The sequence below is a fragment of the Rhincodon typus genome, chromosome 21 (assembly GCF_021869965.1).
Source record: "Rhincodon typus isolate 14 chromosome 21, sRhiTyp1.1, whole genome shotgun sequence".
Taxonomy (NCBI): Eukaryota; Metazoa; Chordata; class Chondrichthyes; order Orectolobiformes; family Rhincodontidae; genus Rhincodon; species Rhincodon typus.
This window is the reverse complement of record NC_063352.1, coordinates 33310696-33338687: the sequence shown is the minus strand read 5'-3', so window position 1 is coordinate 33338687 and position 27992 is coordinate 33310696. Positions and strand designations below refer to the sequence as shown.

The following is a 27992-nucleotide window of genomic DNA, read 5'->3' as shown; positions in this document are numbered from 1 at the left end:
ATTGATGTACCAGCCCTGAAATAAATCACGGCAGCTCTGTCTCTTGATTGGTAAACTTGTAGAATTGCCTTGTGTGATCCTGGGTGACAACAGTTCTTTCATAACTGAAATAGCTGAAATTGTGTGGGTGGAAGACCCATAACAGTAGACAACAATTTTATTGAAATCACAGTTCAGTGATACTATCCCAAAATCCAGAGTGCCGTTATGTTGAAAGACAGTAGCGATCAATTGCACAATTTAGAGATGATACTCAAGTTAGAATTTATAGAATTGATGTTGACTGACATTCTATTACAGTTCTTTCAGAGACTCCATCTTTCAGTGAAGCTTTTATCTTTTTTTAAGTGAAATTGAAAGGTCCCATGGCCTTACTTGAAGAGCAGGAAAGTTTCCCAAGCCTGTTCCTGTGAATATTTATCCCTCTCTAGTTATACTGTAACTAATCTTGTAACTGAAGAGGTTGTACCTAGGTACCTTTGTACCTAAGATGGCGCTATAAGTGGCAACTTATAAACTTTTCACATATGCATGTGACAATAAAGCTAATTCGACTTCTAATTCAACAAATTCTAATTCAATATCAACAAAAAATCCTGACCCAGTCCTTAACCACAGTGTTGAATTTGGAAGCTTGATGTGCACAAATGGATGCCATTTTACCCACCTGTGTTACAAATGTGCCTCCTTGGATGTGATGTTCTTTGGGATATCCTGAAAAAGGCACAATACAAATACCAGTTCTTTTAGCAGAGCGCGGTGTTGCATGTACTCACAAGGACTTCACTCAGTAAAAGTAGGGAGACTAATTTCATGTGCATAGACATCAGCCATGAAGTCACCTTTGCAATGATACGTATTTGAATATCTTTTTATATTACATCATTTACTGTTAATATTTTGGGGGAACATTAGATGTCTCCTATGTCAAACTAATGGATTAGCAATGGCTGGACCCAATAGTTAGAAGAGCTAAATTGAATACATAGGCCTTGATATTTGTAGGCTCCATGTTTTTTTGTAGACATAAAATGGAGATTTATATGGATGGTGTGCAGGTGCATATTTTCTGCCCATTTCAGGCATTACTTTGTTTTATATATTCAAATAGGATAGAAAGTAAGCCCCTATTTGAGTCTTTATCCAAAATCCATTCAGACCTGGCTACATCATGTGTTTTTACTTACCATTTCTCATCCCAATCTTAGATATTGATTAGATCCTGCACTATGCTTGCATTCATTGCTTTACAATGAAAGGAGTTGAAAATGGAACTGAAAGCTATAGAATTGTCAGCATCCTGCTCCACATCTGACATTAAGATAGAGGAAAGGTGACCAATGATGTAGATGGAGGATGTTGCATGGGGAGTTCCTGATATGATATCATCCAGGCTGTGATGATTGGCCTCAAACAAACATTGTAACCTCCCTTTGCCTCAACAATTACTGCCACCTTGGAAGGTGTTCGGCTTAGATTTGTAACAAAATACTGATAACATGCAACCAATGACCTGATAAGCCTTGTTAACCACCTCATGTTGACTGAATGTTTTTGTGGCAATGCATTGGTTAACTAAATTTGTGCGTGAGGAATATCTGGAAAACAAAGGTTCGCCCGGAATTTGACATAAGTTCACATCTGGAGCTTTTACATAGGCCAGATACACGTAGAAATATTGGTAAAAATCTAAAGGTGATGATACATGGGAAAAGCACTATTAGGGGCAAATACCACAGGAATTCCACTAGGTGCCTCATCCGGATCTTACCGCAATTGCACCGTAATTGAATAGCATGGAGATAAATACTTCTGGTAACCTTGAGTTTGTAATCAACCTGTAAAGACACACCTTTGTTGCAGGTGGGATCTGAACACAGACCTCTAGCCTAGAGGTACAGACAATAACCACTGGGTCACAAGAGCACCCTTTGGTATTGGTATATCTGCACATGATACCAAACTCTGAAGTCAAGTTAAGGGAAATTGAAAATTTTCAAATAGCTGATGAAAAGTTACGAGCATCATGACTTGCAAGCTTGGTGGGCTGGGAGTATGTTTTTGCAGGAATAATTCTGTACGTAGATAGGTCACAGAAATGCAAACAGAATTAATGTAATAAAATCTAATATAATAATAGAAATGAGAGGAAATGTTTTATGTCATTGTCGGACATACCCAAAAATTGGTCAGGCCTTCATTGGGTGGAAGACTGTCCTGATAACAACATTGTTTTTGGCCTTAGTGTGCTTAGCTTTTTGACCTAATGGGGCTACAATGTATTGTAAGTTCTTGATGATCTTATGTACTATTCAGGGCCTAGAGAAGTCTTATAAATTTATTTTCTAGTGACAGCGTGTCACAAAATGTTTAATGTCAAGGTGGAGGACACAATTGGAAATATATTCCAAAAGAGTCAATTGTCTCGCTTTGTAATTTCTCTCAGGAATTGTTTGGTAATTCCCTTTTATAAAACTGCCTACCTTGCAGTCCTAAAGTGGGGCACAAGTACACATATACCCGAGAATATGCCATATGTCTCCCAGAGCACTTCCCTCTTAATTGTGCACTGCAGAATTTTAGGGGGTGAGACCCTTTTTCTGAGCTCTGCTTCTCCCTCACCATGGTTCCTGGGGTCCCGACTGCGGGTGTCTGTTAAGGTTCGAGAGTGGATTCAGCAGGATGTAACAAAAAAACCTCTATGGATTAAGTGATGCAAATTAACACATTTATTAGGCATTATATTTAAATAGCAGATATTAATCAGTAAATATATTCAGTAAATTTATATATTAAGTGGTAAATGTATATTAAGCAGTAAATATATACATAATATATATAGCAGTAAATACATATTGCCAACAAGTGTCACACCCTTCACCCTGTTGGGGATCCCACTTTACGATGTCCGGTCTGGAGAACTCGGGGTTCCTGGCACCATTCACGAATTCATCCTGAGGTAAAGTCTGACAGCTGTAACACAACAAGTCTCACTGCCAGCTTACAATTGCAAATCCTAGCCCGAAGTGAAGCCCAATGAATGGGGTAAAATCCCTGTTATTAGTACTACCCTGGATCTAAGATTCCATGCTGTATCACCATTCCAAGGCACTTTCAGTACTTTTCCAGACAAATTCCATTGTACAGAAAGACATCTCCAGGTGGTTCCATGTGACGGCCCAACAGGACTGTTCTCACAGACTGTTTAGTGACATGTGGTCACCTCTCAGTCAAAACAGGCTGTTTTTGCATTGGGCCTGTTTTCCACGTACTTTCCACTTTATTTCAATTGCTCGTTGTCATGTCCTTAATGGTCTGCTTTGAAGATATTGTTTTTAATCCTGCCACAACAGTGTCTCTAGTTCTTAGGCTAATACCATGCCACTCATCTTTCTCACAGCTTGCTGCTCCTCAACCCTCAGGTATTTGCTCTGCCATGCCTGCTGCTGCTGAGATGCCGTTGTGTCTAGTTGGCAAGGCACCAACACCATGTGGTGTGAGAGCAGCAGCTGGCTGCTGGCTGCAACACTGCCCCCAAGAGGGAGATGCACCTGCCTCATCCCTGGGTCAGGCAACATGTGGGTGGAGACGGTCTTGGCCTCAGCCTGGCAGGCCTTCGTGGTGCTATCTCAGTAAGGTATGAATGAGTGACGAGAGTGGGCCACATTATTGTAGGAAAGAGGGGTGCGTAAGTGAGTGAGTGGGGAAGGGGCCGTTTGGTGAGAGCCACTTCTGACTGAGTAGGTTTGAGGTGAGCAATGCAGCTGCTGAACGCGTCAGCAGGAAGGGTTGAGAAGGTGACTCACTGAGTGAGTGAGTAGGGAGCATGGTTGGGAAGAGGGGATTGATGAGCAACTGAGTTGGGAGGAGGGTTGAGAAGAGGGGTTGCTGTGTGAGTGAACAATTCAGGAGAGGGCTTGAGAAAGGGGTTGCTGAGCGACTGAGCCAGGAGAGGATTTGGGAAGAGTGATGCTGAGCAAATAATTGTTTTGGGCAGAGAGGTTATTTTAAATTTATTTCTCCCAACTGCAAGTGCCCAAAAACAAGTTCATCCATCACATTAATGGTGAGTAAAGAATTGTTATAGGATATATGTCACCTGTAATGTGAATTTTCTAATGACCTGTAAAATGCCTGGTTATAACTGGAGCAGTTATAAAAAGGAACTCGCTGTAAAGCTTTCACAGAATGTATGCCCCTATTCAGAATTGCGAACAATCGAAAGGATTTGGGAATCATTGGCGTATACCATTCCTAATGCTTATCTAATTACTTGCAAAGTACATATAAGATGCTGTATAATTTTAATGTTTGATTTTCTATGATGCCTTTTCTCTTGGTTATTTGCAGTGAGGAAGAAAACTTCCCTCACTGTTCAAATATGTCTTTATTGGAGGCAGTAAGAAGATTACAAAAAAACAGCATTGACAGTGATTGGACCAACCCATTGCCAGGCATCTACAGCAGAGCAGAATAAGTAGAGGAAGTGTACAGGTGGAACAGTGATCAATAGCTACCCATTATGCAACATTGTTTAGATTCCAAATCTCAAATGGAAGGCAGGGGCGAAGAATCAGAGGATGGGAGGGAAGCATTCGAGGCTGGGTTGGGTTTGGTGAGGGGGAATGGAGTGGAGGGGAAGAAGATCAGTTTGGAAAGGAATCCAGGGTTTGTAATGGTCAGTGGTAGGGAGGTAGGGAAAGCAGTCAGAAGAGGCATTCCCACTCTTCTAAGCTTGATATTTGGGTGTGCAAATGTGTAAAGTTGATTTTGGAAGTAGCAGACAATCTCAAGGTTTGGTTTTATTGAGTGCAACCAGAGCAGCACAGACTCTTTCAGAGCAAAATGTTCTTGGAGTGGGAGCCTCAGACAGCCATTAGGACAATAATCTTAATATAGGTAAAGGTACTGTAGTCCCACATCATTCTCTTGAGAGAGACAACTAGTAGTGGTTTAAACTGAGGGTCACGACACCTCAGATGTGCAGAAGAGGCTGAGAGGGAAAGTCCTTCATGGTAACCTCAGTTGGTGTAGGAATTGAATCCATACCATTGGTATCACTCTGCTTTACAAACGAGCTGTCCAGCCAACTGAGCTAAACCAACACCTTTATCTTCATATCGAAAGGGTCTAATGCATGTTTCAGATGTGCTTCCTGGTTGCTTTTCTTTATGGTTATGTTGGGTGGCATGGTTCTTGCTTAATATCCTACTGAATAGCAGAGGTAAATTTCAGCAGAAGTTCATTAATTATGAGAAGTAGAAAAAAAAAGGGATAGGAGGAGGCTTAGCTTGAGCATAAACACTGGTACAGACCGCTTGAGCCAAATGGCCTTTCCTGTGCTGTAAATTCTGAGTAACGTACGTGCTCAGATACAGCTAAGCTGGTAAATGGATTCATTTCTCCTTTTCTGTGTTAATCAACAGGGCAGCCAAGCAACGGAGAAAGTCCGATCGTGTTGTACTGGATTGTCAGGAGCAGGCTTACTGGCTCATCAACAGACCTCCAGTAAGTCATTTTACTTCCCAGCAATTAAGTTATTCTGAAGGCCATTGAGTTGTGATGGCAAGATGCTGAGATTTTCCTCTTCTGTAAAGTCACAACTTTGAGTCTGTCTAGTCGAGGGGAATCCCTTCACCTCATTGACTGAGCAGTTGTGGATTGGGTGACAATAAAAGCAGGCATTCCTACATTCATTTGGGAGTTTGTCAGTAGGGTGGGGCTGTGAAAAATTGTAGGTGATGCTCTTAAAATCCAGTGTTGCTGAGACAATGAAGACAGAAAATGTAATGTAGGTTATCAACCTTATCAAGTTACTTCACTTCACTTTACCTGGCTGAGTGTTTCTGTATCTGACAGAAGTGGTATCTCGTACTGACAAAATGCACTAAACTCTGGAAGAATGTCCTCTGTAACTGCCACTCAAGTCTTAAAAACTGTGTACCACAAACCACAAAAGTCTGCTCAAAATTTGGAATACCATGCTCATCACTTAGCCAATAATTTGTTTCGTATAACCTGGGTTATCTTCAGTGCCAATTAAATTTTGTTCTATTTTGCAGGTGGGTGCTGACATGCAGAAATGTAAATGTGTTTATATTTAATATTCTTTCACTATCCTGCAATACATTGTTCAAAATTACTGAGTGAACATGACCTAATCTGCTCCCTGATATGAGGAACACCTTTAACAACTATCTTTACTTAATGCCTGCATAATGCAGGACTCTGCAGGTTGCCCACTGGAACTGCAGCCCTGAAAGTGGGCAACTTATCCATCACCAATGTGCTTTCTATGGACAACCCACTGATTATAATGAGTCCCATTGGTTAAAAGTAAGCGAGCCTCACACCTATGTCTACCCCAAGACTTAACTGAGTGTCTGAGTGAGATTTTTTTGTGTGTGTATGTGTTGGAGCATGTTGTCCTAGTGACAGGCACAGATTTGGAACAACAATCAATAGTTTAGTCTTGCTACTGTAGCCAAATCAGAAGCAGGGGCCCATCATGAGGATTGTTTCACACTTAGTAAATAAAGTTATAAGACATCCTCTTGACTAGGAATGGTAGCTGGCAGTGGGTGAGCCAATAGCAAAAAGAGAAAATATTACTGAAAAGATATTAAGTTCATATGGTCTTCCCTATTCAGCCCATGTAATTTCAGCAGGTGTCAGGCTGGCAGAACACCCAGAGAAACAGCCTCTTACGCAATTTCTCTAGGGGTTTCAGTCGAAAAGTGAATCCTGAAAGTTCCTGGAAATGTTACAATCAGAGACTAGGAATGTCTTGTGGAATTACAAGCCCTTTGTCTAATTTTTGCAAATTTGATCATTATAAATTTTTTGGTTTTTTTAACAAAAAAGCAACTTTACTTGAGATTTGCTTCTTTTAAGAAGTTTAATTGCTCTGTTAATAGAAATATACAAAGAGTACAGGAGAATAAAATTGGTTTGGATATTGACAATGGAGTAATTTGTTTCTACTACTTTACGAATGTTAAAATAGGAGCAGTAGAACACTACTGCCTCACAGTGCCAGGGACCCAGTTCAATTCCAGCCTCGGACGACTGACTGTATGGAATTTGCACATTCGCCCCCTGTCAGCATGGGTTTCCACTGGGTGCCCTGGTTTCCTCCCACAGTCCAAAGATGTTTCTGAAGAAGGGTCTAGGCCCGAAACGTCAGCCTTCCTGCTCCTCTGATGCTGCTTGGCCTGCTGTGTTCATCCAGTTCTACACCTTGTTATCTCAAATTAGGTGGATTGGCCATGCTAAATAACCCATAGTGTTCAGGGATATGTAGGTTAGGTGTGTTAGCAGTGGGAAATGCAGGGTTTCAGGGACAGGGTAGGGGGAATGGGTCTGGGTGGGGTGCTCTTCAGTGGGTTGCTGTGGACTTGTTGGGCTGAATGGTCTGTTTCCACGCTGCAGCAATTCTATAAAAAAGTACATTAATGGACATCTGGTGCCTGCACAGATCCCAGGCAAGAGTACCTTTCAAAAGTTGCACAGATTTCTCGCAAAAGTTTCTTGGAGTTTTAAAAGGCTGAGTTCAAACAGACTTCAGTTTGGATGTAGCAAGGGCCTTTAGCAGCAGTGTGGGAGTAGTACATTTATGCAGCAGATGTAAATGCTATTGAAGGGTGGATAAGATCTGTTTAAGTGTCATGATCTGAATTTCCTTTGAGTTTGAGCATGAGTTGGCATGGTGGCAAATTGATGATAAGAAGAGGCATGAGGGGCAAGAGCCTGAAGGTCTAACAGTGCCGAAAACAATTGAGATGAAGTCCCCGAAATCCAAGTGGATCTTCTAACCAGGCAACTTGTTCACTTGTCCACCCCCATGACTGCTTAGAGTCTACTTCTGGGAATTGCAGGCCACTAGTTTCCTGACTCATGCTACCTGCCTCTCCAGTCAAAAATTCGGGACATAATTTTTACTTATGTCATTGCTAGATCCTTCTAAGCTTGCATCTGGAGATGAGAATAAGTATACAATCATAGAATTGAATACTATTTGGATTGGAGATACATAGCAAATTAAATTAGAACCAATTTAGACCTGAAAGCAAAAATCAGCCCTATTACATTAATTAAATAATGATATATTAATCTGTATTTGATTTTTAAAATATCTCCACCTTGAATCTCTCAAATACTGCTATGTACTGCCCAAGTATCTGGTATCATAGATATTTCCTTGTATCTGAGAATCCGTTAATCTAACATTTCACATCTTAGGAACAACAATTATACAAAAGAATTGAAAATATGGATGTCAACAGGCCCTCAGATCAATATGCTTTCCTCTGTGGTTATTCACAGAACTGAATAAAGGTTCTGAGGGTCACGTTCTTAATACAGTGCTTCCTAGTTTCAGGCCAAAAAACTGAAAGCATTAAAACAGCTTTTATCCAGAGCTAAATAGGTTACATTGCCCAATGGGTGGTAATGGATCAAGAGCCACCAGATTAATGGCCTGAATGCTCTGGCATAAAGACATAGAGCTGTCCCTGGAGGAACAATGTAAGCTGCTTTCACGCTGAAAGCTAAAGCTTTTATCGATTGACAAAAAATGTTGGTGATATATCCAGATAAATCTGCAACTTGGGCTCTGTTATAGATAAATCTGTAATTTAGAACAGCACCCAAAACACTGTAGTTTTATGTTTATTGAGAAAAGACAGATGGACAAAATAAAATTCATATTGCATTGTGCATTAGTAAATGACCTTTTTCTGTTTAATTTCTTTGAAACATGTTAGCTACATTGCACAATGAATTACAATACGAGATCTCATGCCTGATAAAACCACACATAAAAAAATACTTTGATTTCGATTGCATTGTGACCATAAGGGCTTTGTAAGGAGAAACTACAGAGAAAATGTACCATGCGGTAACAAAGAATAAGTGTTTCATAATTGCTACTGTGGATGATAGAATGTCACAGAATGTAAAAATAGACCATTCAACTCATTGAATTCCTGCAAATGTTTTTTTTTCTCTGCAAGTACATGGAAGTCAGAACATGGAAGCATTGAACCGAAGTACTCTATGTTAGCATTTACCCTTCTTGCATCAAATAGTTCTAATTATGTTTAACCATACTGTTCCCACACCTTTCATCATTTTTTTAATCCACCCATCTCATCTTGAATACTGGCATAGTTTCTGTCTTGACAGCAGACCCAGGAAATGGAATTCACAACCTCACAGTTCTTTGTGCAAATACATTTCTCTTGATCTCCATCCCAAATCACTTACAGTTATTCCTGCATATTTGGTCCCTAGTTCTAGAGCCTTTGTGACTGTCTGCTTCTATCTATCCTGTCCTTGTATAAGTTTACCACTTTCAATGTCTCACCCTTTTGTTTATAATTTTTTTCTAATCAAGATACAGCATTTTTCAACTGTAAATATTTGTCCTTTGCACCAGGTAACATGTGAGTGAATTTCTGCTGTACTTTTAAAACTCAGTATCTTTTCTGTAGCATGGATACCGATAGCACACACATTTCCATGACTGAGGGTTTTATACAGGCTAATCTTTGTTCTCTGTTTGTCATGTTGGACACCTCTTATAACAAAATCTAGAATTCTTTTAGCTATATCAGAGGCTTATCAATCTAATATCCTGTCATTCATGGTTGGTGGACCTGCACCTGAAGTCTCGCACCTCTTTGACAACATCTGTTCATTGCTATGCTTCTCACGTTTTTCACAAAGGATCTCATCTCACACTTGTTGACATTGACTTCCATTTACCATTCTTTAGTTCACTCTCTACCTAATCAATGAATTCACTGTATATATTTTGATAAAATGTGTCAATCTATAAATCCAGATCATTGATATGCACTTTTGAGATATGTCCTTTTTGAAATCCTCATAGAACAAATAAGCAGAAGTGTCCCAAGTTCATGGTAATTTTCACCTTCAACGAGATAATTGGAGTTTATGCTACCTTCCCTTCTTGCAGCCATCATCTTTAATTTCTTTTTGCATTAATTGCCTTTGAAATGAGCTGCTTCAACAATAGTTGTACTAGAAAATTCTTACACAGAAATATGCAGGCTAAACGTGATGAGTTTCGTTTGGTAATATAGTCGGGGTTTTTTTTAAATTGATATCTTGCCACTGCAACAAGGAGACATTCAATACTTGTTCAGCCAGAATACTGCCATATTTTCAGTAAGAGAGATTGGGAATATTGAAGGGCAGCATTTAGGTTTAGATTACATTTCAAACTTACAGGGCAAAGAAAATGTGGGAAAATACTGAATAAGCAACATTACTCTAAAGCATGTTAAAAATCAAGAGTTGAGAATATTAGCAAAAATGCAAAAAAAGTACTTTCTCTAGGCATGCTAGTAAGAGCGCATGATCAAGCTGGCAAGTTTGCTGTCGAGATGAAGAGAATTAAATAATTACTTTCATTAGATTTGTCAGAGGAAGTGTAAAATAGTGAGTTTTTGAATCAACAAAGATGGCTTTATGAGAGGAGGTAATGAAAAGGGGAAAAAAACACTATAGCTGAAACACTGAGAGCAAGAAAGAGTCATACCTGACTCACAAAGTTAACTATTTCTCTCCACAGAGGCTTCAAGAACTGCTGAGTTTCTCCAGCATTCTTCCTTTGTTCCAGATTTGCAGTATTTTGCCTTTATTCAAGCACTATGGAAGTTATTTAAATTGAAGGTACATAAATTACAGGAATATGATTTATTGTATCAAAAGATCATTAATGAAATGAGAAAGAAATAAAAGTTTGACTTTAATTTTCCAAAATTTTGCAGATAGGAAAATTATACAGAGATCCAAAGAGTATCTTGTAATTGTATCATTTTTTTCATAAAAATAAAGAGCTATACACAATAAAGAACAAGACAGCAGCTATTTTTAAATGTTACAGTTCATACTATGGTGAGAAATTATGAAGCAATTGGAGAATTTGGAGTGAAAAAAGAATAGCCAACATAGATTTCCAAATAGAAGGTTATAGAGAGTCGACTTAGGATATGACTTAAATGGATTTAGATAGAAACATCTGTCAGGCTGTTATGCTGGCCATATTAATAAAGAAATGGTCGGAAGGGTAAATTTTCAACAACCAGTAAGATCTGGTGAACGCTAATTTACACAGGTTTGTGCTTCTGTTACTTAACTGTGAAATAATGGCCTGGACTTAAGAATTAGGAAATAATGTTAAAATTTGTTGATAGCATTGACAGACACTTATGTATCCTGTTTGGCCACAGGTGAGGACCCAGAAGACTGGAGAATGGCCAATGTTGTCCCATCGTTTAAGAAGGGTAACGGGGATAATCCTCAGCCTCACATTGTTGAAAGGAAAACTATTGGAAAAGATTCTCAGGAACAAGATCTATTGGCATTTAAAAGCAAATGGACTTAGTAGTAATAGACAGCAGGGTTTTGTGCAGGGGAGGAGTGACTCATTAACTTGATCAAGTGTTTTGAGGAGGTGACAAAGATAATTGACGAGAGAAAAGCAGCTGATGTTGTCTACATGGACTTCAGTGAAGCATTTGACAAGGTCTCTAGTGGCAGACTGGTAAAAAAGGTGAAATCACATGGTATTGGGGAGAGCTGGCAAGATGAATACAGAGATAGTAGGAACTGCAGATGCTGGAGAATCCGAGACAACAAGGTGCAGGGCTGGATGAACACAGCAGGCCAAGCAGCATCATAGGAGCAGAGAGGCTGACGTTTCGGGCCTAGACCCTTCATCAGAAAAGGGGGAGGGGAAGGGGGTTTTGAAATAAATAGGGAGAGAGTGGGAGGCGGATAGAAGAGGGATAGAGGAGAGGATAGGTGGAGAGGAAACAAACAGGTCGAAGAGGCGGGGATGGGGCCAGGAAAGGTGAGTGTAGGTAGGGAGTTAGGAAGGGGATAGGTCAGTCCAGGGAGGACGGACAGGTCAAGGGGGCGGGATGAGGTTGGTCGGTAGGAGATGGAGGTGCGGCTTGAGGTGGGAGGAGGGGATAGGTGGGAGGAAGAACAGGTTAGGGAGGCAGGGACGAGTTAGACTGGTTTTGGGATGCGGTGGGGGGAGGGGAGATTTTGAAACTTGTGAAATCCACATTGATACCATTGGGCTGCAGGGTTCCCAAGCGGAATATGAGTTGCTGTTCCTGCAACCTTCGGGTGGCATCGTTGTGGCACTGCAGGAGGCCCAGGATGGACATGTCGTCTGAGGAATGGGAGGGGGAGTTGAAATGGTTCGCGACTGGGAGGTGCAGTTGTTTGTTGCGAACCGAGCGTAAGTGTTCTGCAAAGCGGTCCCCGAGTCTCCGCTTGGTTTCCCCGATGTAGAGGAAGCCACACCGGGTACAGCGGATGCAGTATACCACATTGGCAGATGTGCAGGTGAACATCTGCTTGATGTGGAAAGTCTTCTTGGGGCCTGGGATGGGGGTGAGGGAGGAGGTATGGGGGCAGGTGTAGCACTTCCTGCGGTTGCAGGGAAAAGTGCCGGGTGTGGTGGAGCTGGAGGGGAGTGTGGAGCGGACAAGGGAGTCACGGAGAGAGTTGTCCCTCCGGAAAGCAGATAAAGGTGGGGAGGGAAAGATGTCTTTGGTGGTGGGGTCGGATTGCAGATGGCGGAAGTGTCGGAGGATGATGCGTTGGATCCGGAGGTTGGTGGGGTGGTACGTGAGGACGAGGGGGATTCTTTTTTGGTTTTTATTGCGTGGACGGGGTGTGAGGGATGAGGTGCGGGAGATGTGGGAGACACGGTTGAGGGCGTTCTCGACCACCGAGGAGGGGAAGTTACGGTCCTTGAAAAACGAGGACAACTGAGATGTACGGGAGTGGAATGCCTCATCCTGGGAGCAGATGCGGCGGAGGCGAAGGAATTGGGAATAGGGGATAGCATTTTTGCAGGAAGGTGGGTGGGAGGAGGAGTATTCTAGGTAGCTGTGGGAGTCGGTGGGCTTGAAATGAATATCGGTTTCGAGGTGGTTGCCCGATATGAATACAGATCTGGCTTAGTCAAAGGAGACAGAGGGGAATGGTGGAAGGATGCTTTTTGGAATGGAGGGTTCCGACTACTCGTGTTCCACAGTGATCAGTGCTGGGATCTCTGCTGTTCGTGATCTACACAAATGATTTGGAGGAAAACGTAGCTGATCTAATTAGTAAGTTTGCGGACGATACAAAGATTGATGGAGTTGCAAATAGTGAGAAGGATTGTCAGAGGATACGGCAGGATATAGATCAGTTGGAGGTACGGGCAGAAAAATGGCAGATGGAGTTTAATCCGGACAAATGTGAGGTGATGCATTTTGGAAGGTCAAATGCAGGTTGAAATTATACAGTGAATGGCAGAACCCTTCGGCGTATTGATGTGCAGAGGGATCTGGGTGTGCATGTACACAGATCACTAAAGGTTGCAACAGAGGTAGATAAGGTAATAAAAAAAGCCTCTGGCATGCTTGCCTTCATTGGAAGGGGCATTGAGTATGAAGATAGACAAGTTACACTGCAGCTTTATAAAACTTCAGTTAGACTGCACTTGGAATATTGCGTACAGTTCTGGTCTCCAGATTACTAGAAGGATGTAGATGCTTTGGAGAGGATACAGAAAAGTTTTACCAGGATGTTGCCTGGTATGGGGGATTTTAGCTGTGAAGAAAGGTTGGATAGACTGGGTTTGTTTTCACTGGAACACAGAAGGTCGAGGGGCGACCTGATAGAAGTTTATAAGATTGTGAATGGCACAGGGATAGAGTGGAAAGTATGAGGCTTTTTCCCAGGGTGCAGGGGGCATTTACTAGGGGACACAGGTCCAAGGTGCAAAGGGGTGAAGTTTAAAAGAGATGTACGTGGCAAGTTTTTCATACAAAGGGTGGTGAGTGCCTGGAACGCATTGCCAGAAGACGTGGTGGAAGCAGATACAGTAGTAACATTCAAGAATACCTGGATGAATACATGAATAGGAAGGGAATAGAGGGATATGGATCCTAGAAAGGAAGACAGTTTTAGTAAGGAAGGACAAACTTAGTCAGCGCAGGCTTGGAGGGGCAAAGGGCCTGTTCCTCTGCTGTATTGTTCTTTGCTCTCCTCGTTGTCATCAAATTGTGTCAAGGGCATTGAAGCTCTAAAGCGTATTTTGATCTGTAGTGCAATTTCATGGCATCCAATAGAAATGTACAATTTTTTTAGCAATTTTGTTTGCATGTCTGCACAATTGCCACTGATATTTGACTGGAGCTGAGAAAGTGGCTTGATTGACATGACTAAAGTTCATAAAAAGATCACAGGTTGTTTCTATTCATCAACATGATTAGAAAACAGAGCACGTATTTATGCTGCTCTTCAACATAGTCAAACATTACAAGGTACTTCATAAGAATGTTGTTGAATAAAAATTTGACACTGAGTCATGAGATATTAGAAGTGTTGACCAAAAGCTTTGAACGGTTGTCGGCTTTAAGGAACACCTTGAAGAAGGAGACAGGAATAAAAAGGCTGTGAGGTTCAGGGAAGGAATTCTGGAGCTTAAGGCCTGGACAGCCGAAAACATGGCTGTCAGTCCAATGGTGAAATGATTAAAGTTAGAGAAAAAAAAGACCAGAAGTAGAGGAGTAGCACAGAGATTTCAGATGTTTGTTGGGCCAGAGGAGGCTACACAGATTCGGAGAGGTTAGGCCACGGAGGGATTTGAATACAAAAAGAGCTCTAAAATTGAGGAAACATTTATAGATAAATAGGATTTAGTGCAAACTGGAGCGTTATGAAAGATTTCAAATTTAAGGAATATGAAAGGTGGAAGATGGCCATCAGATATTGGTTATTGGATAAAGATACCCACTGTCCACATAGAAAATAGGAACAGGAGGAGGCCTCTAAGGTTTTGGAGTAGATCTGTAGCTCGGGTTGTGGGTGTTGAGGTAGGTTGGCTCGCCGAGCTGGTTTGTTGTTTTGCAGACGTTTCGTTACCATGCTTGGTAACATCCTCAGTGCAGCCTCCGATGAAGCATCGGCGTGTTTTCCTGTCTGGTTTTTAAACTCTGGGGTCCGTTGACATGGATTGCCTCACAGGAGGAGGCCATTCGACCCCTCGAGCTTGCTCTGCTATTCAACATAATCATGGCTGACCATCAAGCTCAATACCTTAAACCTGCCCTTCCCCATATCCCTTGATCCCTTTAGCCACAACAGCTATACCTACCTCCTTCATGAAACCAGATAATGTTTTGGCCTCAACCACTTTCGTTGGTGGTGAATTCCACAGGCCCACCACTCTCTGGGTGAATACATTTCTCCTCATCTCAGTCTTAAAAGGTTTACCGTTTATCCTTAAACTATGACCCCAGGTTCTGGACTCCCCAGCCTTCCAGAACATCCTTCCTGCATCTAACCTGTCTCCTCCTGTTGGAATTCTATAGGTTTCTATGAGGTCTCCCCTCATTTTTCTTAAACTCTTTTGAATACAGTCCTAACTGACTCAATCTCTCCTCATACATCAGTCCTGCCATCTGAGGAATCAGTTTGGTGAACCTTTGCTGCATTGCCTCTATAGTAAGAACATCCTTCCTCAGATAAGGAGAATCCAAAACTGGACACAGTATTTGCGGTGTGGCCTCAGTAATTCTCTACATAATTGCAGCAAGACATCCTTGTTCCTGTGCTAAAATCCTCTCGCTGTGATCACCAATATACCGTTGCCTTCTTTACTGCCTATTGCACCTGTGTGCTTACTTTCAGCCACTGGTGCATGAGGACACTCAAGTCTCATCGAACATTCCCCTCTCTCATTTTACAGCCAGCTAATAATCTGCCTTCCTATATTTGATACCAAAGTGGATAAACTCACTTTAATCCACATCTTACTGTTTTTGCCATGCATTTGCTCACTCAGTTAGTCAGTCCAAACTACTCTACAACATCTCTACATCCCATTCAGAGCCTAATCTTCCAGCCAAAGCTCCAGATCCCATTTCCATGGAACCCCAGCAGGGCAGCATCTAATATACTGTGAGGGTTTAAGTTTGAATGTGTGATATGCAAATGTGGCACAGTATACATCTTCAAAGGACGTGATGCAATGTCACATGATCTTGCTCTCTCTTGCAGACTCATGGCACAATTAAGCAACAGCAAGATTTTTCTTACATAAAGTTCATGTTTTCCTTACCTCAGCAGACTCTGTGTATACTGTTTAGCAGCACAACAGGACCAAGGATATTATATGGTGGCAGCAAGTGAAGGAACAATATGGAAAAGGCTCTACCATTACCGAAAAGCTGCGAGCAGGCTGCAGGTCCCAATCAAGCCGAAGCATGGCGGAACTGGTGCCGAATATTTACAAGGTATCGCACTGCATCTGGTCCCCCTGCGAAGCCAGTCAGTGAGCAGGTCAGTATGCCCTTGTATGCAATGGTGGCTGTGCAGATGATATCCTAGTCAAGCCAGGGATCAACGAAGAAAAAGTTACATACAAGAAACTAATAAAACACTTGATGCCTACTTCAATCTGTGAAAAATTACCATCATCAAGTGGGCTAAATTTAATAAGAGTACCCAGCAACATGGGGATATATTGATACTTTTACCAATGATCTGTGCAGACATACAGAGAACTGTGAATATGGCGGCTTGAAAGAAGAACTAATCAGGGACAGAACTGTTGTCAGTGTCAGAGATGAAGCTTTGTCTAATCACTTGCAGTCAAGGGATAACTTAACATTAACAAAGGCATTTCAACTGAGCAGACACACTGAGGTCAGGAAGCAAAATCCATCGGAGATTCGGGGTGCCAGGGAGAACCATATCCCAGAAATGACCGACTCAGTGGAGTGTGTTCAGGTTAAAAGCAGAGATCTGGCCACAAAATCACAGAGAACCAGGAACAGCTTACAACACTGCACCAACTAACTGTTATCAGTGTGGCAGGAAATGCCAAATATCACTTTTGCAACAAGAATAATTTCCAAGCTGAATGTTGCAGAAAATATCCTGTACAAAATAAGCAAAAGGAGAAGCCTTTGAAAGGTAGCATAATTCATGAAATAGAAGACATTAATGATATTGAGGTGCCCTTCTTTGGCTTGATCAAGGAACCTGGCAAAAACTACTGGGATGCTGATATCCCAGGAGAGGGAATTTAACAGGGGTGAAGCAGTTTCAATTCTTGTGGATGCTAAACCATGGTTGAAGGAAAATTCTCTTCAATCATCCTGCAAAAAACTATATGTCCCAGGAGTTATAGAATTCAAGGTCATAGAACAACTGAATACAATCCTTCAATATACAGAAAGAAAAATTGCAGACACTTTATATGTGATCCTAAATCCAGAATTGTTCCTGCTCTAAAAGGAAAGTCTATACAGACTTGCATCTGATTCGCAGACTGGAGGAACTGGGATGCCAAAATCAGCCTAAAAACATCAAAGCTGATATTCCACAGCCATTCACAGGACTAGGAAAGTTGAAGACAGCATCCCTCACCATTTTATCTCCTGAATCAAAATCCTGTCTTGGCAGTTCTTCACAGAGATTTTAGGAAGGCTGTATTAATTAATTACAGGCTCACTGGTGGCTAGTCAGCCTTATCGATGACTGGCAAATTTTCCTATTGTAGAGGAAAGTGAATTTATAGTCATTTACTGGACAATTCGATCATTCCTGCTCACACTTTTGTCCAGCTTTCTAGTTCTTCACTCATTCCCAAAAAGGCATCATGGAAATACTTCAAATTCCCTGAAGAGGTGCTTCTCTGTGTGCTGTATAACCATTGCTATTCAGAAATGTAGACCACAGATTGTGATGCTACATCAGGAATGTTACAGAGAACGTTAGACTGAGCAAAGAGCCAGCACGATAGAGAAACAAAGCTCAGTGTCTGTTTACATCCAGAGAAATTCCTTCTCCATTCTTTCCAATGGCAATGAAGGACATTAAGTCTATGTTGAGGAAAGGGTCATTTCACCTTGGACAGAATCATAGAGCTGGTATTTGGATGATCCCAGGACCAGACTCCCAGGACCTGTATGAATCTGCATAGAATTTACATAGCTGAACAAAGCAATTGAACATGAAGTTCATCTTTGTCATCTGTGGATGAGATCTTAACAGAATTAAGAAAGAAAAAACAGGACTTACACTCAACAATGAATGCAAATTCTTATAGCTGCCTTTCAAATTCCTTGGGTGTATTGTGCTTGTAGCTGGTGTCAGACTTTACTAACAAAAGGCAAGAGCAATCAAGGAATTTCCAGCTGTTCAGAATGTGACTGAGCTCTGGAGATTTATAGGTATGATAAACTAAATAGGAAGTTCTTGCCCAGAATAGTTATTGTCAATGAGCCACCACATGAGTTATTATGACAAGACTGGTGGGAGAAAGCGGTACAGAGATTTCTGTAAAAATCAAAGAGCTGTTGATACTATCTAATTATTATGACCTACAGCTATCTACTGTCATTGTCACAGATGGAAATAGGATACGACTGGGAGCAGTACTCTTTCAGATATCAGTGAATAGAAGGTGGAGATTAGTTTACTATGCATTGGGCTCACTCAGAATGAGTAAACAGAGATGATGCAGTGGAAGAGGAAAAAAACATTAGCTGCAAGTGGGCTTGTGAAATGTTTACAGACTGTGTTCTTGGTCTCCACTTAACTTTAGTGGCTTTCTTAAATTATAAGGATTCAGAAAAGGTGCCTCCAATAATACAACAGATCAGACTGAGGATGGTGAAATTTGATGAAAAGCTAGACCATGTGCCTGAAAAGCAACAGACTATAGCTCGGCCCTTTCTGCTCCTATGATGCTGCTTGGCCTGCTGTGTTCATCCAGCTCTGCACCTTGTTGTCTCGGATTCTCCAGCATCTGCAGTTCCTACTATCTCAGACTATAGCAGATGCCTTTTTCCATATCTGTGTGGCAAGACCTGAACAAGGAGATATAGTTTTCATTGAAGTGGTAGCTACCTTTACATTGATAACAACCACTACTCCATTGGCAACAACTTAGTAACTGGGTGAATCAATAATGCATAGAAATCTGATGGAAATTATATTCAGGTCAGGGAGAACTACATCAAAGGATGGCCACCAATACATACCACATGATCCCATTCTCAAAAACTATTATGAAGAGAGACAATACCTCAGTATAGTGAATTATTTACTTAATTATGACAAAAGATTGGTTATTCCAGGAACCTGGGACTCAATTTACTGCAAAGGTTATGCCAAGGACTTCTGAGTATTACAAGAATTCAAGCCAGGACAAGTTATTCTGTTCGACAGTTTGGTCTCTCAAAATTGAAAGAGATGGTATCAAGCTGTATTACACGTGCTAGTCATTGTTGAGAAGTAAGGGAACTGTTGATTTCATCTTTCTTTCTATTAAGGCCATGTGAGCATGACCTTAGAATCCCAGTTATATGATCTTAGAATCCCTACAGTGTGGAAACAGGCCCTTCAGCCCAACAAGTCAACACTGACCCTCAGAGCATCCCACCCAGACCCATCCTCCTATAACCCACCTGATCTACACATCCCTGAACACTATGGGCAATTTTTCATGGCCAATCCACCTAGCCTGCACATCTTTGGACTGTGGGAGGAAACCAGAGCACATGGAGGAAACCCACGCAGACACGGGGAGAATGTGCAAACTCCACACAGACAGTCGCCCGAGGCTGGAATCGAACCCAGGCCTCCGGTGCTGTGAGGCAGCAGTGCTAACCACTGAGCCACCATGCTGCCCCTAACATCTTGGGATGGATTTCATCAAACACAGAGGTAAAATGTCTTGACACCAGAAGCCAAGTGCCACGCTAGATCGATAGAACTCAAGCAACTGCAGGGTCACTTGCCTGAAGAAGTGATTACATCATTGAAGGTGGTCTCTGCAACACATGGAATCCAACACCTTGTAACCTCAGACCGCAGTTTGCTCATGAGTATTTCAAAGAGTTCACAGCCTCATTTGGATTTGACCATACCACCAGCTAAGTAAGATATCCTCAAAGCAGCAATGGAGCTGAAAGAGGTGTGTACACTGAAAGCGTTATTGCCCACTCCTGAGCTATCCTGCAACTCCATTCCAAAATGCTCTAGCTCAGTGTGAACATCTCATGGAAAGAAGACTAAGAACTCACTCCCTACTCCCACACACACTCTTGCCAAGGATTTGGAAAAGGTGAGGGAGAAAGAAGATGAGTACTCTTCCTATCAGATGTGGAACTATGACGAACATCACAAAGTTTGCAATCAACTGGAGCTCCAGTCAGGAAAACCAGTTTGGATTAGAGACCATGTTCATTATGGACATGTTGGAACAGAGATTATATCCACAGACCTAACTCATTGAAAGTGATACAGTGTGATAAAAACAAACATGCAGTAGTTTCTACACAGCAGTCATCAACACAAACAGACCAGAAATCCAAATGATGACTTATTCCTTAACCAGAATCATCTGTTAATTCTCCAGGAGACCATATAAAGGTCTCAGACACCCAATTCTCCACCAAATGAGCTGAGAACATATACATGTAGACTAGTAAAACCACCAGAGTGGTTATTCCTCTAAAACAGAAATGGAAGTCAGACACTTGGAGGAGATGTAATATAATGGGTAGAATCAAAATCTTGGAAGGGTATGTAGTATTAGGAGCTAAGACTGACTGTGACATGTTAATAACTCTCTCATCACAAGAAATGAGGCAATGTCACATGATTTTGCCCTCTCTTGCAAATTCATGGCAAGATGAAGTCACAGTGACATGTTTTTTAAATAAAGTTAATTTTTTTCTCACCTCAACTGCCTCTGTAAATATTCTTTATCAGCACAATGAAACCAAGAATATTATAGTTAGAACATTGTGTTTGGTCTCAGTTTCATTACACTAGCAATAGGGCATATTACGAGGAAGATAAAGGTAGATATAGCCAAAGCCTTTTCTTCTGCTTGCTGTCCACCATTCACCTTTCGGATGTGTGTATTTGGATTCCCGGTAAACATATTGACATCACCTAAACAGAAACTGCTATAATGTCCACTGCAAAGAGCTGCCAATGAGTTGGTGGGGTTTGTCAGTGTGTTACTGCAGCTCAGAAAATCTGTACAACCAATTGAAGAAACAATCTAATTAGAATAAAGAGTAATTTCTCTGTTACGAATCACATCTTGTGAAAAGTCAAAGAACTGAGTGAATTATTGCTTCAGGTTTGCAGCATCTGTCAGAGAGGGCAACAAAAGTAGAACAGCAATATAATTTAGATTCCTTTAATGGATATTTTGAGTAAAAAAAAGTCTTTCTGTTGGTGCAGTGTTTTGGCAATAACCGTATTAATGTTCAAATCAACTTAAAATATTGCTAATGCTGCTCCTGGTTTCATATTCATCAGACATCTACCATTGGCTGTCTCTTTAACCAATACCGTTTCAAACCCACCACCTGTCTGAATCATTCTCAAAACATTGAATTAATTGTTCTCGTGAAATAGTCATGTTATATTTATTAGGAATGGAATTTTCCAGTGATCAACTTGAGGATCTTTCTCAATAAACATCAACATTTCCTCCAAAATGAGGGGGAAACTACAACAGATGACTGGAGATTATGGATCATATAATAGACCACAATCTTCTCACTTGTACTTCAAATCAAAATACAACAAGGACATTGCTTAGGTAACATAGGAAACAATTTAATGGTAATACTTAACACTTTCTATAAAGAAACCCTTATCTGTCCCACTGGGCTACTCATACTCATTAAACCAATAACAACTTTTTTACTAATGAGAATTTCAGGAAGCTATCTGTGTTTTTGAAGTTATTCATTTTTTGAGTGTAATTCATTTGCCACTTCCTTTCAAAGCACACATAGAAAAGTTATGACACAGAAAGTGAGTACATAGTCCATCATGTCAGCACCCAAGCAAAACCAGCCTCCCATTCTAATCCTGCCTCCCAACTCCTGATCTATAGCTCTGCAGTTACAGCATTTCAGCTGCAGATCGAAATACCTTTTAAATGAGTTCAGGGTTTGTTTCTGCCTCCATCACCAAATCAGGAAGCAAATTCCAGACACCCACTAACCTGTCCCCTCTAATTCTTTACCAATCACCTGATTTGACATTGAATCTCATTTAATACTGAATACACCAATGAGAGCCCCATTTAAAATGTAAACGTGATTGATGTTGTCTGTTGAAAATGGACAAGTCCTGTATGTGGCCACTGCATAGATTTCAAGATTAATTTGCTCGCATTTCAACAGTCGGTTTCTATATGCCACTATATATTAGCAATAGGTTTACCTCATTTTCAAATGTAAAATCAGACTAATTTCTAGTTTGGAGATTTTTCTGAAGAAGAAACTTGGCTAGCCAACCAAGTAGCTTTTAACATTCAATGATAATACTAGGGCTAGGATTTTATATTTTGAGTATCAGGATCAAACGGGGCTCGAACTCTGCACTATATTGGGAGCAGTCACAGGCAATGAATTTACCTGAATTGGCCAATTAGTGGCTAGAGGGCACACTCACCATCCAAATAAGGACAATGGGCATGTTCTCAACGCTGCAGTGCTCATTGGAATGTCTCCAGTGCAGGAAGAGCCGTGCCAACCACTGTCCTCCTGGCAGCTGGCCTGTTCCCAGCTGTTCTACCTCCAGGTTCTCATAGGCAATCCCAGTCAGCTTCTGACAATTGGTCTTGATCAGTCTATGTTTTACCGTAATTGGCTAGCCACCGCTTCCAAAGTAGCGTCCCTTCTACTCCCACTCCTGGCTCTTGGAAAATGGCCTGGGAGCAGGATGGTACCAATAAATCAGTTGCTGGCCAGCATTATGAACTATTGTACCCACCTACCTCATTTCCCACCCCCATATTTGGCCAAAATTTGGTCCAAGATATGTTGTGACTGATCAACATTTGGTCATAGATTGCGATAGACTGCGAAGTTGGAAAACTCAACTTGATCAACATAAGATTTAGCTGATGCTGGAACTGCAGGTCTAACAAAGGAATGATCTTCAATGGGTTTTTATATCCTAAAATAGTACATTATTGCTTTAGAAATTTTTCCATTCACAGATTCCAAAATCAAGTTCAGGTTGTGACTTTCAATGTCGGCGGTTTACTTTTGTGATTTGCAAAAATCTGTGAACTCTTTTACTGGTGCCTCTTCTTCCCAGGTTAGATATTGTAAGAACAAATGTGCAAGTTAGCACTGTATTTAAAATGCATTTCTAAGGACACTTCTTTGTCTATTCCCAGCCTGGAGCAATAAATATCATGGAATCGACCCCAAAAGGAAGTAACATCCATACAACGAAGGTCAAGTTAGTAAGTATGTGATCTTCAATATTCTAAATTAACATTGTGCATGGCATTGTAAAATGGTCAAGTTGGATCCACTTCCAGTTGGGAGTTAGAATTGAATTTGCATTCACTGTCTTTACAGGTTATGAATGCCAACCATAACGTACCATGTAAAAATAAAATTGTCACCACTGTTCCTTTAGTCAATCTATGTCCTTTGGTTCTGATAGTTTCTCTCTATTTACTCTGTTATAATTTGAATACCTCCATTAATTCTGCCTTTCACATTTTCTATTCTGGAGAGAACAATCACAGGTAATCTCTGTACAGACCTGAAGCCCCTCAATCATGGTACCACTTCAATAAATCTCCTCTTCACGCTCTGCTAATCCTTTTTTAAAAAGAATTAATTTCAGTGTTTCTTCATACACACATGTTGTAAATATTCCTGACCGTAGGTGATGGATGCCCCAGTCCCAGACAGATCTGCCAAGTGCACACCAAAAATATGTTAAAATAAAGCCTTCACACACTTATGTTATTTCCATAAATTCTCCAAAACCTTCTGTCCTCCCAGAGAGTGCTAGTTGACTCCATGACAAATAGAATTGCTAAAGCTCTTCCTCGCAAACTACCTGCTTAAATGCACTGCACCTACTGCCTTTCAAAGCAAACTTTTGCTCGATCCTTTGCACATTCAACTTCCTCTGTATTTGGTCGTGCCCTGCCAGCACATATACACTGAAAGTTTTGGACACATTCTCTTCATTTCCCACGCTAACTTGAGTAGATGTTTTCCTGAAAAAGGATAAGCAGCTCTTTGAGCGCTATCTTAAGGATTCACCTCTAGCGTTTTCACTGATTCATGACCGCAAGAGATTAGGAGAGCTCTCTAAAAACTCAGTCCCATGATATTCAAAGTGTGTAGATATATCTCTGGACAAGATTCATTTCTTACTTAATAATATAATTGAATTTTTTTCCTAAGTAATCAGACCTCAAATCTGCCTACAGATGTCAAATAGCTTCAGAAATTTGTGGAGGACTCAAACACACTAAGCCTTTGGTACGTCTTCATAAGAGAAACATGAAAGTACGCTTCACCTCTCACTGTTAAACCATTCATATTTTAACAGTGAGGAACACTAAAGGAGATCTTGTAATTAAAAGTCCTGTCCTGCTGGTATTTGATTGCTGTGCTCATAGTCCATGAGGCAACATGTTGATTATTTCAAATTTAATATTCACTTAAAAGGCGCCAATTAAATGTCACATAAATACCTCTTTTATTACCTCTCAAAACTAAAACCTCATTCATATGATGAGATATTGATAAAAGAAATCTTTTCAGTGGCAATGTTGCTTGGGTCATCTGCTCATCCTATATCATTCCAAAAATTGTACATATATAAAAAATAAATTATTGAATTATATCTTAGAATTTAATTTGGCCAGATTTTGCTGCAAAATCGTGAGTCAGCTAATGGCACTCCATGTCATTTGAATAAATGGTCCAGCAACTTCAGGTGAAAGGCAATTAAACCATTAACTCCAATTTCCAAAGATTGCTTAGCCATTTCAGGACAGTTTCTATCTTACTGCTGCTCACATGTGCGTGAAAGACAAACAAAAAGTGGGATGCTGGTCTGAGGGTCGGTGCAGACTCGATGTGCTGAATGGCCTCTTTCCCCACTGGAGGGATTCTATGATTCTACATGGTGACATTACAATTTTTCTTGAATCATACCGTACCAAAGAGGCCCTTCAGCCAATCAAGTCTGTACTGCCAAAGATAGACTACCACCAACACTCATCTCTGTTTCTCACAGTTCAGATTCTCATCCAAGCACTTTTTAAAGGTTGTGATGCTTCCTGCTTTAACTACCCTCCCCGGCTGCACATTTCAGAAGCCCACCATCCTGTGGATGAAACAGATTTTCCTCAAGTTCTCTCCTGCCTTCACCTTAAAATTATGCCCCTTGTTGTTGACTGTACAACTAAGAAGAACATGCCCCGTCCATGGCTCTCATAATCATATACACTATTAGGTCCTCCCTTAACCTTCTCTGTTCCAAAGAAAACAACCTGAGATTATCTTCATAGCTGAAATGTTCCATCCCAGCAACACCCTGGTGAATCTCCTCTGCACCCCCTCCAATGCATTCACATCCTTCCTACAGTGAGGCAACCAGAACTACATACAAAATTCCAGCTGTGGCCTAACTAAAGTTCTGTACAGCTCCGACATGACATCCCTGTTTTTATAATCTATGCCACAACTGATAAAGGCAAGATTTTTCAGAAAATAAAATGAAGTCAGAAGGGTTTTCTTTATTTTCCTTACCTTACATTTGGTAGGCTTTGTACTTCCTTATTTACTTTGCTGATGGATAATAATGGATTATACTACACATGTGTGAAGAGCAACAATGGTCGAGCCATGATTTGTGATCCATCTCACCAAGCTCTGACATAAGTGCTTGGCACGTATTGTGCAGTACCTGCAAGAGGTGCATGCAAAAGTACTAAATCTTAAAACAATAATCATAGAGCATCAAATAATAAGCTTTCAAATCACAACGGAGAATCAAAACTCAGTTTCTTACATAAAAAGAATCAAAACTCGCCAAAGGAAGTGGAAGAAACTCTGATCTAATCTCATCATGCTTTCAGCCTGATTATGTCTGTAGAAACCTTTCTCTCTCATTCAAGTTGCTGCACTTCTTTTGTTCTCCTCTCATTCTGTCCCTCATATTTCATCGGGGTGATATTTCCAACTTGCCACCCTGATAATTGCAGAGCAGTGTCCATTATTGAAATTACTGAAGTTTCACTACTATTGAATGAAGATCAGTTGGTATGAGTTTGCCTCCAGAAGGAATTTTACCTATTGTGGCAATGTTTAGGCTTTCTCCTGTAATGTAAGAAACCAGATGGCATGGTATTAAAGAACCTGACAGATATTTACTAAAACTAACAATTAGTTTCATACCTTACATTCCTCAGGCACATGCGTGTCTGGTCAAATATTAAGCTATCAGATTGCAACAGAGGAGCATGTTTCCAGTACAGTTTCATGCTTTAAATGATCCAAGTTAAGATGAAGTATGAAATATTTGTACCTTTACATCATGTGCTCTGATGCAGTGATGACATCATGTCTCTTCATGATGTACTGATGTATTGAACATGAGATATAACATAACTGAAATATCTCCACTGAGGCCGGTATGCAGTCACTCTTTATTTACGTGTGGAGAATTCTTGACACTGATTCAGTTCCCTCAGAGCCAGCTTTCAGAGTGAACAGGATGTCTGACACTCCTGTTCTTATTTGTCAATCAGGACTTCGTGATTGGATCCGATTAACAGGCCCAATCAGGGAACTCATATTCTATGAGGTTCCCCTGGCTGACCTCATTACAATCACTACAATAACATCACCCTTTTCCCAAAGCTGCAAACTTATCCCAAACAGACATACATGATTGTACATAGACACATGTTGTCAGTACAATAATTATGTCAACAGGTAAAACCATGCTTACAAGCCTAAAATTTCAATTTTAGTCTAATGTTTTAGAGGTTTGACAACTCGTACTGATCTGTTGATCATGTACTCACCTCACCCCACTTCTCTGTTGCACTTGTTTGACACCTTTCATGTCTTCCTGCTGGCTACTGTCACCCAGTATCACTGTACGATCACCATTGTCAGAGGGTTCCACCTGAGTCTCTTTCTGCAGAATCGGTGTATCATACTTTGGTCTCAGCTAGTTTCTGATCCTCTGCAATGTAGTATCATGATCACTCATCTTCTGTGCTGTTACATGGTCTGGAAACCTTTGCTGGTATCCAAATATTTGTAAATGTATTTCCAACTCTCACTCTCTGACCACTGTGCAGTTTTGGTAGTTCTGTGTCAAGTCGCTCATCCATGTATCTCCTTCTTGGAAGAAGAATGTCCTGTGATTCAGAATGGTTAGAAAATTGTTTGCTGGGCAAGGTCTTTCTCATTGCCTTCTGTCTGTAAATTGTGTCAGGAATTGTAATCCCTTCTCCAGTGTGTTGCATGGAAGCACAGCAATGCAATGCAAGATTCCTGTTTTGTTGTTCAACCCTTAATGATTTGATAGTATGTATTACACTGCTTCAGCATGGATCATAGGTTTCTTTATTCATTTATGGGACATGGGCGTCGCTGGCTGGCCAGCATTTATTGCCTATTCCTAGTTGTCTTTGAACTGAATGGCTTGCGAGGCCATTTCAGGGAACATTTGAAAGCCAACCACCATTGTTGTGGGTCTGGAGTCACATGTAGGCCAAATCAGGCGAGGATGGCAGATTTCAAATTATTGTCCTCCTCACTTTTGTCCTGCATTAGATCAATTGTGATTTTGTACCCTGGTGCTTATTCATCATCTGGGACATTGGAAAAGAGGCATGAAAATGCAACTAGCAGATTAGCTCAAGTCTGGCTGCTGTTCTTAGAAGAGTATCTGGAATATACTGCTCTCTAAGAATAATATGAAATTTTTTCAGATTTCTAACATTTGAGCAAGAAATTACTCATCTATGAAGAGGGAAGAGGCCCCAGGTTCACTTCACTTCTAATCAGTAATTTCTGATGTTTAGCTGGCAAGATGATAGATCAGAACCCTGAGTTACTAACAGA

At 40.9% G+C, this 27992-nt stretch overlaps 1 protein-coding gene across 1 annotated transcript in view; it reads left to right on the top strand.

The window, feature by feature from the left end:
- Positions 1–27992, top strand: part of rgs11 (regulator of G protein signaling 11) — a 137432-nt gene that overhangs the window by 58941 nt on the left and 50499 nt on the right. Inside the window, exons 8-9 of the mRNA XM_020527009.2 lie at positions 5427–5508; positions 23273–23341. Coding sequence (XP_020382598.1) covers positions 5427–5508; positions 23273–23341 — 151 coding nt within the window. The remainder of the gene's footprint in view (positions 1–5426; positions 5509–23272; positions 23342–27992) is intronic.